General features: G+C 44.2%; 1 protein-coding gene across 1 annotated transcript; it reads right to left on the bottom strand.

Annotated features, from left to right (window-relative positions):
* Positions 1–1,066: 1,066 nt before the first annotated feature.
* LOC117545882 lies at positions 1,067–3,451 on the bottom strand. Its single transcript, XM_034215854.1, has 2 exons — positions 3,040–3,451; positions 1,067–2,816 (listed from the first exon to the last, which is right to left on the bottom strand). The coding sequence occupies exon 2, from the start codon at positions 2,319–2,321 to the stop codon at positions 1,293–1,295; it is 1,029 nt and encodes a 342-aa protein (XP_034071745.1). The 5' UTR covers positions 2,322–2,816; positions 3,040–3,451; the 3' UTR covers positions 1,067–1,292.
* Positions 3,452–16,659: the final 13,208 nt, after the last annotated feature.

Genomic DNA, 16,659 nt, shown 5'->3' with positions numbered 1-16,659 from the left:
GCACAGACACGTACGTTCGTGCTACAGGATCTGTGTCTGTAAGTGATATGCTCAACTTCAGCTTCTCAATACATCCAATATCATCATCTGACTTCGAAAAAGATGAACATTCCTCACGAAGCATATCTTGCACCATTACTTTCTCGGTTTCACTTAGATGACTCAGGTTAATTGGTGGATTCCATGGAATGTCAGCATCATGTTCACTCTTTGCATTCACTTGATTGACTGACACTGGAGGATGCTGATTTGGTTTCTCTAACACTGTAGTTGGATACACAGCCTGGACTTGCTGCACTCTGCCCACAACAGTTCTTCCTGCCAACTCAATATCGTGATCAGTGGGGTTTTGCACATCGAGAATAATGTAAGGTGAAGCACCACTTTTAAGCATCACCAATGTATCACAAAACTCAAGGCCTTCAGCCCACTGAGGATTTATGTCAGGCTCGAAAATGAGGGTAGTGTCTTTCTTCAGTGGCTGTGTCTGTACTTTACAGTCAATTTGAACAGAAGAGTGTTTAGGAACCATGACTTTCCCTTTTGTGATTTTTACCATATAGTCACATGACTGTTCTGTAGTCACTAGGTCAATGAAGGCTGTGACATTCTTTTTCTCAAGACTGGGAATAGCTGTTGTTAAAGTCTCATGCAACTGCTCTCTTCTTCTAACATCCATTTGTTCTGAAGTGCTGGTTTTCACTATTCGCTCAATGACATTGTAGCCTAGAATAGGCTGTGAGAGATATCTGCCTTTCATCACTAGCATTGGGACAATAAGTTCTTTGGGATCAGCTCCTTCTGCAGCTAATCCAAAAGTTACCTCAATGTAGCCCTTGTAAGGCATGCTCTCTCCGTTAGCAGCAGTGATATTCAAATTATCCGGTGCATCCAGTAACTCTGAAACATCACTTAGCTTCTCATGTGGCAAATGTCTCTTTTTCCATTTTTCATCAACAATGCAGACTTGGGAGCCTGTATCCCACAATGCTTTAATTTTACGGTCTTGATGTAGCACTCAACTATACACCTTTTTCCTACCAACGCCACAAGACGAGAATGGCTGTCCTCTTTTCTGGTGTGGGCTGTGCTTGCACTTGCTTGAGAGCACTGATTAACATGCACGTGAGGGGGCTGCTTGCATTTTTTGTAATGTTTTGGCCAATGTTCAGTTTGACAGGTTTTAGAGCAGTAATTGTCTTCTTTACACGATGCACATTTTCTGAATTTCTGTTCGTTTTCAGGGACACCACAGTATGAGCAATGCTGTTGGGACATTACACTGTTGTTGGTTACTCCCTGTCCCGTGGGGGTAACCCTGTTTCGTTTAAAGGGACCTCTCTGTCTGGTCCGTTTCCTCTCAGCCTGCAACCTGCGAGAAAATGTTCACTACTACCACACCTGTAGCAATGGGTGCAATACTCACTTCCATTTTGCTTGCAGCCAAAACATTTTCTTAAGCGTGCACGACTTGGCCCGGAGAAGTTGTGTTGTGGTGCGAACCCTCTTTGGTATTGAGCTGTCTCTCCTCTCTGCCCTGGTCCTGGGGGTGGCCAGCGGTTTTGCTGTGGATACTGGAACTGAGGAGGGGGGATGCATTCTTGTGGTATAGGTGAGGTGAAATACTGTGGCTGTGCTTGGTTAGGCTGTCGCATTGACTCTCTGATTTGTGCAACTTCTACGCCTATGTTTTTCAGTAATGCCATATCAGACCGCATTTCTTTCAGTTCACTCAGAACATCAGGCTGAAATCTGCTGTTTTGGTCTTGATTAGTATTTTTTTCCTTTTTCTCTGCAGTTGTCTCGCTGGATTGAGCTGAGTGCACTGCGGTTGGCCGCTGCTGGGTAAGTAGTTTATTTTTATTTTGTCTCTCTGCTTCGTTGGCACAAGCAATGTTAACTTTTTCGAGGAGCAGCTCATCACTTGATGTTGTCTGTTGCAAATATGGCTGAAGATCACTTCTAATGTTGTCATTTTGCAGGCCTGTGAGAACAGTGTGGAGAAACATACTCTGTACGAGGACAGGATCATATCTTAGACCGGATTCTGCCTCCTGTGAAGCAAACAGAATTTTCTGTCTTAAATCCAGAGCACGGATCAGGAAGTTTTGTGGAGTCTCCTTGTTACTTTGGACCTCTGAGGTCAGTTGTTTGTACAGTTCTGTTGCACCTTTTTCTTGGTAATGGGACCTGAGTATCCTCCTCAAGGTAGTTAAAGTCAGGTTGATTTTTCCCTCCAAATAGCTGCGTAGTTGTAGGCCTGGTGCTATTGCCCTTATCACTGCATCCACTATTTCTATTTCAGGAAATCCCTTGCTCATGCCTTGCTCAATTTGATGTGCTAGACTAGATAATGTAAGTTTGTCTTTTTGACCTGGCTCACCAATCTGGCCTGATATTTTTGAATTATCTGCTCCACTGTAATGAGACACGTGGTTGGGGGGTCTGTTGGACAGTCACATTGTCTTGTTTGATAGTATTACCTTCCCCACTCACTAACCTTTGGGCCCCACCGGTCTGGTCTGGTTTTGCCTGTAGTGAAAACGCTAAGGCTGACTGCAGTTTCTCTATCTCTTTAAGCAAACGTTCTCTTTCTGACGGCTGTATGACATGTTCTTACACCACATCTGTCTGTTTGTCACCTGAAATCTGCTCTTTTCCTCTGTTATCTTCTCTTAATAAAGCAGCCTGTTGTAACTCAACTATTTTATCTTTTAGAACAAGTAGCTCTGCCATACCCTGATCCTCAAGTTCACTTAGTTCTTCTCTCTCTAAGTGCATTCTAACATGTGAGATGAGAGACGAACGGCTTTTACCTGATACATACTCAAAAGTTGACCCGGCAATAATTAGGAAATCACACACTTCAATCAAATCATCTCTTGTCAGTGTGTACTATTTACCACCAACTTCTAGCTTCAAATCTTCTAGCGCTGAGGAGTCCATTTCAATCTCTTTTCCTGTGGACATTGTCAATGTAATGTAGAACCTTCACTTTGCAGATGAGACAGAGTAACTCTCCTGGCACCCGTAGTTGACCTCAGATTGTATACAAGTCCCTCTCCGTAGCTATTGAACCACCACACGTCGTCGTCCACCCTAGTTGTAGTGAAGATGGGTTGAATGATGATCGGGGACATCTATCTGGAACAGCTGGCCCTCGTCACATTCGCCCCGGACGAGCCCCCAAATGTTATGCCCCTGATAAAAGGGAAGAATTTTGACAAGAGTCAAAGTTAGGTTTAATTCTCCGGTACTTTACTCGAGTGAGTCAACAAATGCAACACCTTTCAATCGCACATACAACTTGGCAATTAACACTGTATTTCAATCATGAAACTTCTTAATTACAACAATATCATTGATAAGATAATATAATTGACAACATATTACATATAACTGTGTGCATACACAATACACAAGATGGCGGCAAATGCGCGCTACGCAGTGTTTGTTCATGTAACCATTACGTAGACGTTACTACACACATTCTCGGCTATCACACACATCAGCCCAAGCTGATAAAACGTAATAACACTCAATATTTCACACAACCACTTTAAAACACTCCTTACACATGTTATGTTATAGTTTGGCCCAATTTGCTATGTTTTGTACTATCTACATACCTGATAAAAGGGAAGAATTTTGACAAGAGTCAAAGTTAGGTTTAATTCTCCGGTACTTTACTCGAGTGAGGAAAGTACCGCGAAACCCCCCAGATATGTGGGCGGAGACAAGAGCAATCGATCTCCGTCTCCCAGATCAAGGCCTAGTCGATCACAGTTTAACAGATCACACGTCTCCAAAACAAATACAAACAAGCGCAGACAGGATACCTTCTCATCCTTTCCAAACATCCTACAATTAAACTACATTAACAAAGGTCAAAGGTAACAGTTAAAATACTGTCAATGTTACAAAAACAATCTATTACACGGACACACACATACACACACACACACACACACACACACATATATAAATATATACCATTTCAGAATCAAACAGAGCACTCTCATAATAACATAACACTATCAGAGACTGGATATATCCCCCCCCCCCCCCTCCCTCTCTGGTCGCTACAATGAGGGAAATAAATTACGGGCCAAAAGTTTTATTTACAAGTATTAAAAGTAAGCAGAGGACACCAAACCAACTGAGACCTGTCTGTCCGCTGCATCTACGCACTGTACCACACACACACCAACACACTGTACCACACACACCTACAGCTCCTAAAGCATATTATCAGGCTACAGCCGTTGTGTATTTTATTATGTGAAGCACTAAATGGTTTTAGAAAAATATCGACTCTTTGTTTGTAGTTATCTACTAAACTACAGCAAATAAAGAGAGTAGGCCTGTTATACTGAGTGATATATATTGTAGCGTTCACAAGGTGAGTCGGAAACAGGCTTCTCGTTATTAGGCTTTAATAACTCTTGTTTGACAACAGATGATCACAGGTACATGTACACTTGTGGGTTCAACCTCACACTAACCTAACTCCTACCCCTACACATATATATATAGCAGTGTTTATGTCACAACTCCCCGCCCTCCCCCGTCCGCTCCCCCAACCACAGGCCCGCACCTCAACCAGCATCACTGTGCAGCTCTATGATTGGCAGAGAGACGGGGGATGCCTGAGTGACACCCTGGACATCCTATGCAGGGTCGCTACAATATTATACACACTGCTCTGCTTTCTGCACGGACCTCACAGCTGTTCTCTCTGTAAACATTGCGTTGCGATGAGAGCAGTTAATAAAATAATATCCAGGGGATGCATGCAGAGCTGTCATTGGCTGAGATAAGTCCGGCCGTGCGTCACGACGCTTTGAAAAATCTCTGTTCCCGGAAATGCATCCACGAAGGAGCCGTGGAGGACCGTGGAGGACCCATCAGTGTATCCTCGGTTATAGCTCCTCCAGAGAGCCTCCTCGACGCTCGATCCTCGGTCCTCGAAGTGCATTGAGAGAAATTAGATGTCCTTCAACATGGCGCGCTAAAATTCATTTCCGGGTCACTACCGGAGGACCGAGGAGTCGAGGAGTCGAGGAGGGGGATTTGATGAAATGAGAAAGGGCCCCAGTTACATCAGCTGAACATTGTTCCCCCACATATTTCATATATATATATATATATTCATTGAGAGTGCGGTATAATGAGACAATAACAGGCTACAGATGCGGACACACACACACACACATATATATTTGTAGAAATATATACAATGTAAAGTATGAGAGCACTCATAATAACGTAACACAATCAGAGACTGGATATATATATATTTTGGGTTTGTTTCATATAATTTTCAAATTATTCTTATGTTTAAATGTACACATTTCTCTATCCATCTTTGTTTATTTACTGTCTCTCTGCGCCGATTTTAAAAAAGTATAGGAAGGAACCTGCCTTGCAAAAGGCGTACTTCACCGGACAGTTGACGGAAGTATTTGCCTAATGTTTAGTCAGCAGATTGCTAAAGCACTACACAGTATGTATTATCTTAAAATTACGGATATCAAAATTAATTCAAAATACGATAGAAGAGATGTCAATTAGATGGCTCTTGAATTACAACTTTACCTGTTCATAAACAGACATCTTTGTCATTTCGGTGTATGAAGCACGACTGAAGTTTACAACATAACTGTATTGAGATGATTTCAACATATTTATCAGCTCATCAGAGGAAATATATTATCATGCTGTTATTATGGGACATGTAGTGAATTATATGAATCGATCACGTAAAAACATTTTCTCATAATTGACACAGTGATACTAAAAGTTCAGAAGGCCGATATATGGAGAATGCAAATCATATAGATCATTTTGAAGATCTGGCTTCAAAAGAAAGTGCTAAGAGCAGAAAAATATAAAAAATGATGGTCTTCTGCCACCTGACCTGCTAAAGAACGAGAAAAAGACTATATGCAATAATGGTTTTTTAAATCACCAACAAAACAAAAATCCATACACCTAAAACAGAAGTAGGAAGAGATTTGTATGTGGGAGATTTGCTTCTTAGTTCCTTTTGGGTTTGGCACAGCATGATTTGAATCAAACATTTCTTATTACAAAAACGAACAGAGATGATGACCAAAAAACATATAGGTGAAAATAGTCACCCAGGTCTCTCTAGTGCAGGCCCAGAACAATGAAACATGGGAATTATATGATGCAACTTACATGCAACTCTTATGACAGCTCAGAAAGACTATGAATGAATTGTTGCGTTGTGAAATGATGAGTAATAGTTCTCTGTGTTGTAAGAACTTAAACTAAACAGGAGGGGGCGGTGTGATGCAGCTGATATGGTGACGAGCATGGCTATCAGCCAAATAAAATAGGATACTGTTCTTAATTTAGACTGGGACCATTTCCTATCATGCCGGCCACCTTTCACGTAGGCCTAGCCCATAACTAAGGAGACCATCCAACAAGTCCTCCAACTCATACGACCAAATGGGCCGATTGTTCAGGCCCTTATTACGACCAAATATGTCGTTTGTTCAAGCGCTTAATACGTCCTATAATTACATTTGAAAGTTTTCGCCCTCAGTGCTCCCGTTGAATGCTAACGTTACAGATGGTTGTTTATTCACAAATAACCCTCTCTGTAAAATCCTAAATTGTAGGATAGTTTGGCCATTAAAATGCTTTTTGATTAGATTTCTAGCGAGAAGTGTATTTTGTACTCTTAGAATCCACGTCCAGTCGATGTATAGGATCTATATTTTGATAGATATTACGAAGATGATTTCAGGTCTCGCCAGGAGAACGTGTATGCAGCTTCCATGTAAAGTTAGCGTGGGTGAAAACAGTTTTTCCGGTCTCGAAGTTTTCATAATTACTCATCACCTAAAAAATATCAGTTTATCCTACAACATCCGCCTTGCTTTACAAACCCTGTGATTAGTCATCAAGCCTTGTGATTGGATGTTGGAGTGGCAGTGCGACAAGGTTACGCTGAGCGTCAAACAGCTCTATGAAATGGAATGGAACCACGGCAGACTTTCCAAAACTGGAATTGGACGGGTCCAGCCCCCGGCTATTGTGTGTTTCGCAACATGTTCTATGGCACGTCTCTTTATAAGACGTTTTCGTATTTCCCACAATTAGAAGTTGCCAGTATTAAACTGTGTACACCCTGGAGGTTTAGGGGATACGAAACACAGTGGTGTTATCAAATTTAAAACATATAATTAATAAATGGGTGGATTAATATACCCACATGACATCTAAGGTCAGAAGAGCTTTATTTAACAGCTGGTCTTATGTCTGTGACCCCTCCTGTTGTTCATTGATAAGCCTGAAACATGCAATTGTCAAGGTACAGAGGCACATTTTGCAAACATGGCAGTAGCCATCGATCATCTTAAGATAAGATAAGACATACTTTATTGATCCCAAGTTGGGAAATGTTTTTGTTGCAGCTGTGGTGATTGACATTATTCACCCACGGATCTATGGGTTGGGGTATTGTTCCGCACGGACATTTGAGTGAGCCGGACTTCCTGTTTCCGCCGGTCTTCGCTTCCCAGGCATGAAGTGGTTTACATGTGTGTTCAGATGCTAAATAAAAGTAGAGCTTGTAACTTTGATACCCCGCCTCCGACTCCCGTCTCTCGGCACTACTGTACATTGGTGACCCCGACATAAGTCTTGTTGAAGGATCCGAGACTGAACCGAGCATGGCAAGTAACGCCGTTTTTTTCAAACTGCCGGAGTTTTGGGAGACATCTGCAGCTGCATGGTTCGCTCAGGCGGAGGCTCAGTTCGCCCTCCGCGGAGTGACTGACGACGCAGCACGCTATTTTCACGTCGTTTCGGCGCTGGGGAGCTCTACTGCGACCCGGACGGTGGGCTTTATTACATCTCCTCCTGCCCAGGATAAATATGCAGCGTTCAAGGCTTTCCTGCTAAAGACTTTCGAGCTGTCACGGTCGGAACGGGCCCGACGCCTGCTCGCTATTCATAGCCTGGGGGACAACAAGCCTTCTGACCACATGGAGATGATGCTCAGCCTGCTGGGTACGGAAGAACCTAATTTTTTGTTCATAGAACTGTTTCTTCGGCACATGCCGCCGCATGTACAGACAGCGCTCGCTAACACGGCTATTACTGAGCCCCGCGCTTTGGCCGAAGAAGCTGACCGGTTCTTCCTGGCAACCCAGCGTTTTGCCCCGGAGGTGCTGGCCACCTAGCAGAAGCTCCGGGGCCGACGTCAGCAACTCCAGCCCTGGCCTGTGCTATTACCATGCACGCTATGGGGCGAAAGCGAAGATGTGCCGTCCTCCCTGCACCTACAAGGTAACGGGAAACGCCAAGGCCTGCGCTCGGTAGTGGCCGCGAGCGTGGGCACATCCAACCGGCTCCTGTTCATCAGGTCGCAGACTCCTTTGTGACACAGGAGCCCAGCGGAGCGTCCTGCCGGCTACCGTGGAGGACGCTGCCGGTGGAGGCCACGGCCCACCTTTAACGTCCGCTAACGACACCCCTATTCGCACCTATGGCACAAAGACAGTGGACCTGTGCTTCGAGGGTCAGTGGTTTAAGTGGGATTTCGTCACGGCTGACATCTCCTTCGCTCTCCTCGGCGCAGACTTCCTGTGCGCTCACGGACTGCTGGTGGACGTCAAGAACAGCCGCCTGGTGGACGCACTGACGTTTGCCTCGTTCACGTGTACCCGCGGCGAGGCGTCATTCAGCGGGCTCTCCAGCTCACTCTCACAGGGCGACCAGGCACATCTCCGGGTCCTTTTCGCGAGGCTCAACCAACACGGCCTGATTATCAACCCGGCGAAGTGTCAGTTCGGGTTGTCCTCCATCCATTTCCTCGGGCACCTCATCAGCAAGGACGGGGCCGCCCCCCTCCCGTCGAAAGTGGAGGCCGTGTCTGCCTTTCCACGACCGCCTACAGCTCGGGCGCTCCGAGAGTTCCTCGGGATGGTGACGTTTTATCACCGGTTCATCCGCCGGGCGGCCCACACCATGCGCCTGCTGTACGAGGCCCTCAGGGACAAATCCCCCGGCCAGGCCATAGACTGGACGGCTGAAAGGGAGGTCGCTTTCAACGCCACCAAAGCCGCCCTGAGCGAAGCCGCCATGTTGGCTCACCCGTCACACAGGGCCCCCATCGCAATCACCACCGACGCGTCTGACTACGCAGTGGGCGCGGTGCATGAACAATGGGTCGACGGCGCCTGGCAACCGCTCGCCTTTTTCAGTCGCCAGTTGACTCCCAGGGAGCGCAAGTACAGCGCTTTCGACAGAGAACTCCTTGGTCTCTATTTGGAGGTTCGCCACTTCCGTTTCCTGCTGGAAGGCCGGCAGTTTGCGGCGTTCGTGGATCACAAGCCACTGACCTTCTGCATGTCCAAGGTGGCCGAGCCGTGGTCCGCCCGACAGCAACGCCAGCTTTCGTACATCTCCGAGTACACCACGGACATACGACACATCGCTGGCAAGGCTAACGTGGTCGCGGACTGCCTCTCCAGAGCGGTCATCGGAGCTGTGCAGCTGGGCCTCGATTACCTCCGCATGGGCGCTGACCAGGCCTCTGACCACGGGGTCCAGACCCTCAAGGCCTCGGTCACGGGATTACGCCTGGAGGAGGTCACGGTCGGTGACTCTGGCGCAAAGCTGTGGTGTGACGTCTCCACGGGCCAGCCTCGACCGCTGGTCCCTGCGGACTGGCGTCGACCCGTTTTTGAGGCGGTTCACAATCTTTCCCACCCCGGTAGGAAGCCGTCCGTGAAGTTGTTGTCACAGAAGTTCGTGTGGCAGGGGCTTAAGAAGGACGTGAGGTCCTTGGTCGACTCGTGCGTGGCCTGTCAACGGGCCAAAGTCCACCGCCATACTAGGGCCCCTTTTGAACTTTTTGCGGTTCCTGAGAGGAGGTTTGACCATGTCAATGTCGACCTCGTAGGTCCGCTTCCCCCCTCTCACGGTTTCACTTACCTGTTTACGATGGTGGACAGGACGAGGTGTAGAGTTATATTTGTATTTATTCATGTTAGCAAACTATGGATAAGCTTAAAATGGGAATAATTTGGGTAAAACTGTGAGCTGGACTTGGGGCCTGTTGACATGTGTTTTTGAGGACAAAGGAAGATGGGGGAAGGTGAGAGCATGTCCTGATTTGCATTCAACTTAGAACGAGCTACAGTGGTTGTGATATTAAGAGAGGTCCCTTGGGTTTCTCTGGTGGTTATCAATAGTAGCAGTTAAGTGAATACTGTTCAAACAATACCTGTGTTTGTGTTTTATATTGATTTCTCTGTTTTATCCTTTCATAAATGTAAGGACTACAAATGGCTATAAACATTCTGGGCTGGTTGGAGTAAACAGGGTTTTATTGCTCTGTGGGGGAGGTGTGGGTATGCAGGCCTTGAGACCTTTTGGTTGTAAGGTGAGCCTGTTTGGTTTCCTGCTGGCCAGCGTTGCGTCTCCCAATGAGATGACCTGAAAAGATGACCAGCTGACCTAACACCAAACCCCTCCTTCTTACTCTGGTATATATCCGGTGGATCCCTGGCGTTCGGCCTCTTCTTCACATGCTGCCCTCGGGTGAAAGTAGCTCTGCAGCACGCAAACCAGGGCAGGAGTAAGCCGGCATTACTCCTTAAGCATTACAATATAACTGTAATATATCATGTTGTATTGTAATGATTGTATTGCATTGTCATATTGCCATTAAAGTAGATTATTGTTAACGGTTACTTTGTAGATATGGATTCCTTCCTGTATTATAACCAGCTTCATAGGAACGCGCGGAGATTTGAAAAGCGGACCAGTTATCCCTCCAAATCTCCAACAAAATGGTGACCCGACGTCTAGATATAACGAAGCTGAGGAAGAATTCAGACGCTTTCAAACATCTCAGACAATCAGCAGGACTCTGCAACTTTGCAAATAAGGTAAGCAGACGATGAAAGTCGCCTGTCTGTAATTGGATACGCTAAAACTTTAGGATTGTCTGTAGGCGTTTCACAGTGTTTTTATAGTTTAAATGGAATATACAATGCATATTTTACTATGTTAGGAAAGTTATATACAAAACGTAAACGTTGATCGACAGGTAGACGAAAGTCCTGCGTGACGTAAAATAGAGCAGTTTGGCGTGGATCTGCAGGTAGTTTATTCCTGAGTGGCGTGGAGATGGTGCAGTTTGTTTGAATGCAAGGTTTGATTCCTGCACGACAAAACCTGGAAACTCGATATATCAAATCGAGTCGCCGTTTAAAACTGGGGTTTAAATAACAGACCAATGCTAAAAGCTTAAAGCCAGAGGTCTGTTATATATTAAATCGAGGGAGAGCGTTTCCCTTTGTCTGGAAACTTCTGCTGCTGCCATCTAGTGGCTGAAAGGGGGTATCACACCCTTGAAACTTCTGCTGCTTCCATCTAGTGGCTGAAAGGGGGTATCACACCCTTGAAACTTCTGCGAGCTTAGAGTTTAATCATTACATTGCTGGCCGGTATTGAAGACGGGAAGCACGTTCCCAGTATATTAATTAGAACTGATTTTGGAAAACTGGTACAAAACAATAAGGGATTGAACATTTTTTACAACGACAGCACCAGGAGATGAGTAAACTCAAGAATCTGTAGAGTGTAAATACATTGTGCAAAACACATTTTACACTCGAACTGTTTGCACATCATAGACAAGGAATTTAGACAATATAAATAAATGTTCAGAAAGAAGACATAGGCCTACACTTGATTCAAATTTCATTACTGTGATCCGATTGGTGTGCTCTGCAGGTTTACTATTGTTCGAAGTAACAGTGGGATTTAAAATGAGAAAAGATATGGAGATGTTCTTTCATAGTGTGTGGAATATGTAATGCTGGAAACATGTAAGTATTTCGGAGTTGTGTTGGGTAAATATGTAACAATGGATGAAACCATTTTTGGAGTGAGTTTTTGTAATATCATAAGTAGACATTAATTATGTTGTTTAGATGGCATTTAACAACTAAGACAGATAGTATGATTAGAAAGACACAGAGTGGAAAGGGTTGGATTTATTTAACATCAGTGGGCTAGACTTCTTATAGGTAATGTGTACCGGGACCTGGACTCCCCCTCTGAGTTAGAAAGGCTTTGATCCCGACCAGGGGCGGACTGGGGGGAAAAAGTGGCCCGGGGATTAATTGACAGACAGGCCCACTTAATGCGCGGCATGTATCGGCCGGCCGGCGACGAAAGTATGTTACTTAACAAAAAACCCTATGCATTTTATGTTATTTTGGACCATTATTCATATAGTCATCACATTACCTGAGCCCTTGAGTTGCCTAAGCAAAATAGTTACAGCATATATTTAGTGATTTTAATGTTAACAGATCATTGATGCAATAACATTTGGACCCAATTTGCCTGACTTGACGCATGGAATAAAACATGGGGGTAGGAAGCATCCTCAATGTGGGTGAGACAATTTGACAGGGGGTGTGGGCAGGTGGTGGACCTCACCTCCTCTAGGGGGGTCCGGGGGCAAGCTCCCCCGGGAAGATTTGTTTTAAAATGTTGAAGTTAAATGCATCAATCTGGTGCATTTGGAGAGCAAAATTAGGGACTAAAGCTATGGATACATCTCTCAACACCAATATGAAACAGAACTGTAAACAGATTTACTTTTTCTTTCAACATTTATTTGAACAGCAAGTGGAGGCAAAAGTGACTGCACCCAGAACAATAAACCTGCTAGCTAACTAGCCTAAACTCAGTAACAGAATGTGGGTTCTGAATGAACGTTCTTCTCCACAGCCGTGCGACCTCTGAGTCAGACGTCACTTCCCCCTTTTCTATCCTACGGGTGCAGCCACTCTACCTGAACCCCTCTCTGTACAGAGAGTGAGGTGTTCCTTGAGACACACATCATATTTTCCCAGCAAAACAATCATCTCTAAAAAGTTACCATGATCAATGGTGTCATCATCTTGTGTATATAATGCCTCCGCCTGCGTGCCCCTGTAGCTCAAACCACTTTGACCAATGAGCTTCAACACATCTATGATGCGCTCCAACACTTGACGCTTCCTGCGGACTTCCTCTCTGTGACGTGACATCTGAGGTCCCATGAGAAGGTCCTGAATTGTGTTTTTTGAGAATCTGAGGAAATATGCCTCAGCGCAACCTCTGTGAGCATGGCTCTGATCATGCTCCTCGACTCTCTGATGTATGTGTGTGAAGTTGGTCATGCCAGTGATGAAGGAGTTGCTATCTCTAGGATTACCAAAAGCCATACAAAGGGAGCAGAAGAGTACTTCTCTGGCTTCACTGTATGATAGCTATTTCCTGTTTGTGCCGTCTTTGCAAAAAAAAGCCCTCTGCACTACAGCCTTGTCTGCCTTCTGCTGGGGGTGAAAACGGAAGAATAGGTCTAATGTGCCTGACATCGGCCTGGTGAAATAATCAACTGGGGTGGCACTGACATCCTGGCCTTGACTAACTCTGTCAGTGTCAGCAGCAGGATCATCTTCAGCCTACATAAATGATTAGTATTGATTAGTATGTTACGTTATTATGTTACCACCATGTTATTATTATGTATGTAAACCAAGTAAAGTCTTAAAGACAGTAACAGGCTAATTTCCACCAGACAGTAACTTTAGTTGCAGGTTGACAAATAATGGACCCTTTATTATTTGTAGTATTAATAAGGTAACCTAACGTCTAAGCTAATCAAACAAAAGACAGTATAAGCAATCATCGTAGTCTCATTGATTCACCAGCCCAAGTCAAGTGGCTATAATGTTCAAATAGATTACCGTTGTCAATGAGTGAAGCAAATCTACCAGCAGCTTGCATATTTCACCAGAATTTGGTCAGTGAATGTTGTTAATTTTACCCTGTCCCTGTGAACACACAATGTACTGTAGGCAATAGGCTAGCTAGCTAATGCATTAGCTGTCCCTGTGAACACACAATGTACTGTAGGCAATAGCCTAGCTAGCTAGAAATAGGCTAGCTAGCTAATATTACCTCATCTGCTACATTAAAAAGCAAGCTAGCATTAGCCAAATGAGGATTTTCACTTTCAGCATCAATCATAACATTAACTTACCATCATATCACTGCTGGTACTGGGCTCTAGATGCCGCTGTACTGTGCCAGTTTCATTGCTGGACTCACTGCCACTGGGAATGGCCGCTGTGTCGGCTAACGTTACATCAGCTTCTCCGGTGGTGGTTGTACTACAACTACAACCAGCTGCAGGACCAAACGAAAAGTCTGTAATTTATTTTTATTTTGCTGAACCTTCCTCAAGTGCTTTCATTTTTTTATCCCTAAGTTTTTGTGCACCTCCTTTACGCTTTGGAGCTTGTTTATCCATCAGTAACTCACTCCTGATCTTTCACTGCGCAGTGACAGCAGCTACGGGCCTGATGGGGAGTGGCCGGCCCGGAACGCTTACAAATGTGGGCCGGTAGGATTTAGTTAAGCAAAAAAAAAAAAGGGAGTGGCCGGTATACTCACAAATATGGGCCGGTAGGATTTAGGCAAAAAAAAAAAAATTTAAAAAAAAAAAAAAAAAATGTATTTATTGTTTTGGCCCTCCGGCCCATGCACAGCACCGGCCCACCGGGGAAACTCCCGGTATTCCCGATGGCCAGTCCGCCCCTGATCCCGACCCTCCAAGCAGACAAAAAGACCTAACCCAACAGGAGACTCCTCCTTCTCCATCGTACAGACAGAGAACCAGAGCTGAACCAACAACAACAACAAGACTACATCAAGACTGCAGCCAGAACTATCTCCACCTGTGGCATCCAGAACCAAACCAGCATGCTGACAAAGAGATACTCTCATCAGCCCCTCAAACAGGACATGAGAGCAGAATCCGCCCTCCATAAAAACAGCAGAGAGACTGTAAAGGAGGAGTGCAACAACAGTGGCATGATGGGGCTGCAGATGTAACTGGGCCAATGGCGGCCTACAAAAGTTACAGCGGATGGATTCAACAGCTGATGGACTGAAGAGAAGACAGAATCAGAGGAGTTGGCATGGTCGATTAGAAGTGAGGAGGCCGGGGTCACGGCTTGAGAAAACCAGGGGAGGAGAAAAGGAGAACGGGAATGAGTGAGTTACACATAAACACACTTATTCACAAAACGCACATTTAAATAACTTGAATTAACTTCATAAATACGTAAAGACAGAAGGATTTGTTAATCAATTGGTCAATTGAAAATAGCAGTAAAGAGGAAAATATTAAGGTGAAATGAGAATCATCCTAAAACACACTGACAGAGTAGAACTTTATTCTTCAATATTTTCATCAGGTTAACAAATCATTCTTTAAGAGATTTTTATTCACGTGTGAATGAAGTAGCGATCTCATTGGTTACAATATTGATCACCATTATAAGGATAGTTTTAGGAACCACTCTATAGGACAAATCTTTGTTTGTATTAATGGCTAGTGCCAAGCCACATATTAAATTCCAATCTAAAGTGTTGATTTCACCATTGTGGCATAGTTATTACCAGACTTCGGTTTTAAATCCTTGATAAAGGAGGGAGTAATTGTTGCATGTTCGGACACCCAAGGTTCCACACACTGCTAAAAGAGTTTAACATTGTTTTTTAGGTAGACCAGAGTTATAGTGAGCTATGAAATGCAGAGCGACACGGATCCTAGTAATGTTTTGACTCAAGATAATAGTTATGTACACAAGTTTCTGAAATAGATCATTAGACATTTTAATACTAATTAGGTGTAATTGGATTGCAGTAGTAGTGGTACTCGAAGGAAGTGAGTTTTGTACCAAGTTTCAGGAAAAGTGGGAGGCAAAAGTCCCAATGACAAGTGAGAATCATCTTGAAAATTATAGTTGAAATCGTGACATATTTTTGTAGACAAAGGATACTGGCCTATGCTGAAATGTCAAAGTCTCTGCAGAGCACGACACATGGCCAAAAAAGACGGAGACCAACTGACCTTTGACCCTGACCGACAGTGTAACTTGACAAGGCACTGTGGATGACTGACTCTGGGGTGAACCTGACCAAACTTGACATGACAACCAGACAGTGTGAGTGTGAATGAATGCCGGCATGTGATCAGTGTAACTGCATGATTCTAAAACAATAACTAACCAAGCATGTTTTTGGACTAACATATTATTTTGGAGCTCCAAGGGAAACGAGAGGTTTCCTAAAAATTCCACAAAAAGGGGAAACCGCACATGTGATATTTTACTCTCACATGAGTTGGTGGTTTGCAAATGTAAAACTAAAAGCTGAAGATTCTGTTTCTTTTAGGCCTGAAGGACGGAGAGGAACACTTCTTTTCACTGAAGTGTTCACTGTGGAAATAATGATAATGATGTCAAATTGAAAATAATGTTGGTTATGTCCCTAACCAATTACCTGACAGTTTTTGTTCCCCTCCCATTACAGGGTTTTGTTACACATGATTTCATGTGTAAAAAGGGGGAGTGAGTATAAGGTATAAATGTCAACATGGCTGTAAAATTCACAATTTACATTTTTCTTTTAAGGATTGAGCATTGAATGTAATTAACCTGCTCCATATCTGGGGATAAAATACTGTTTGATGAATGTTGAGATGTTTCTAAATATTGATTTGAATTATAACAGGTAACAAAGAAGCAGTGGCCAAGG

Source organism: Gymnodraco acuticeps, unplaced genomic scaffold (assembly GCF_902827175.1).
Source record: "Gymnodraco acuticeps unplaced genomic scaffold, fGymAcu1.1, whole genome shotgun sequence".
Classification (NCBI taxonomy): domain Eukaryota; kingdom Metazoa; phylum Chordata; class Actinopteri; order Perciformes; family Bathydraconidae; genus Gymnodraco; species Gymnodraco acuticeps.
This window is presented reverse-complemented; position numbering and strand designations above follow the sequence as displayed.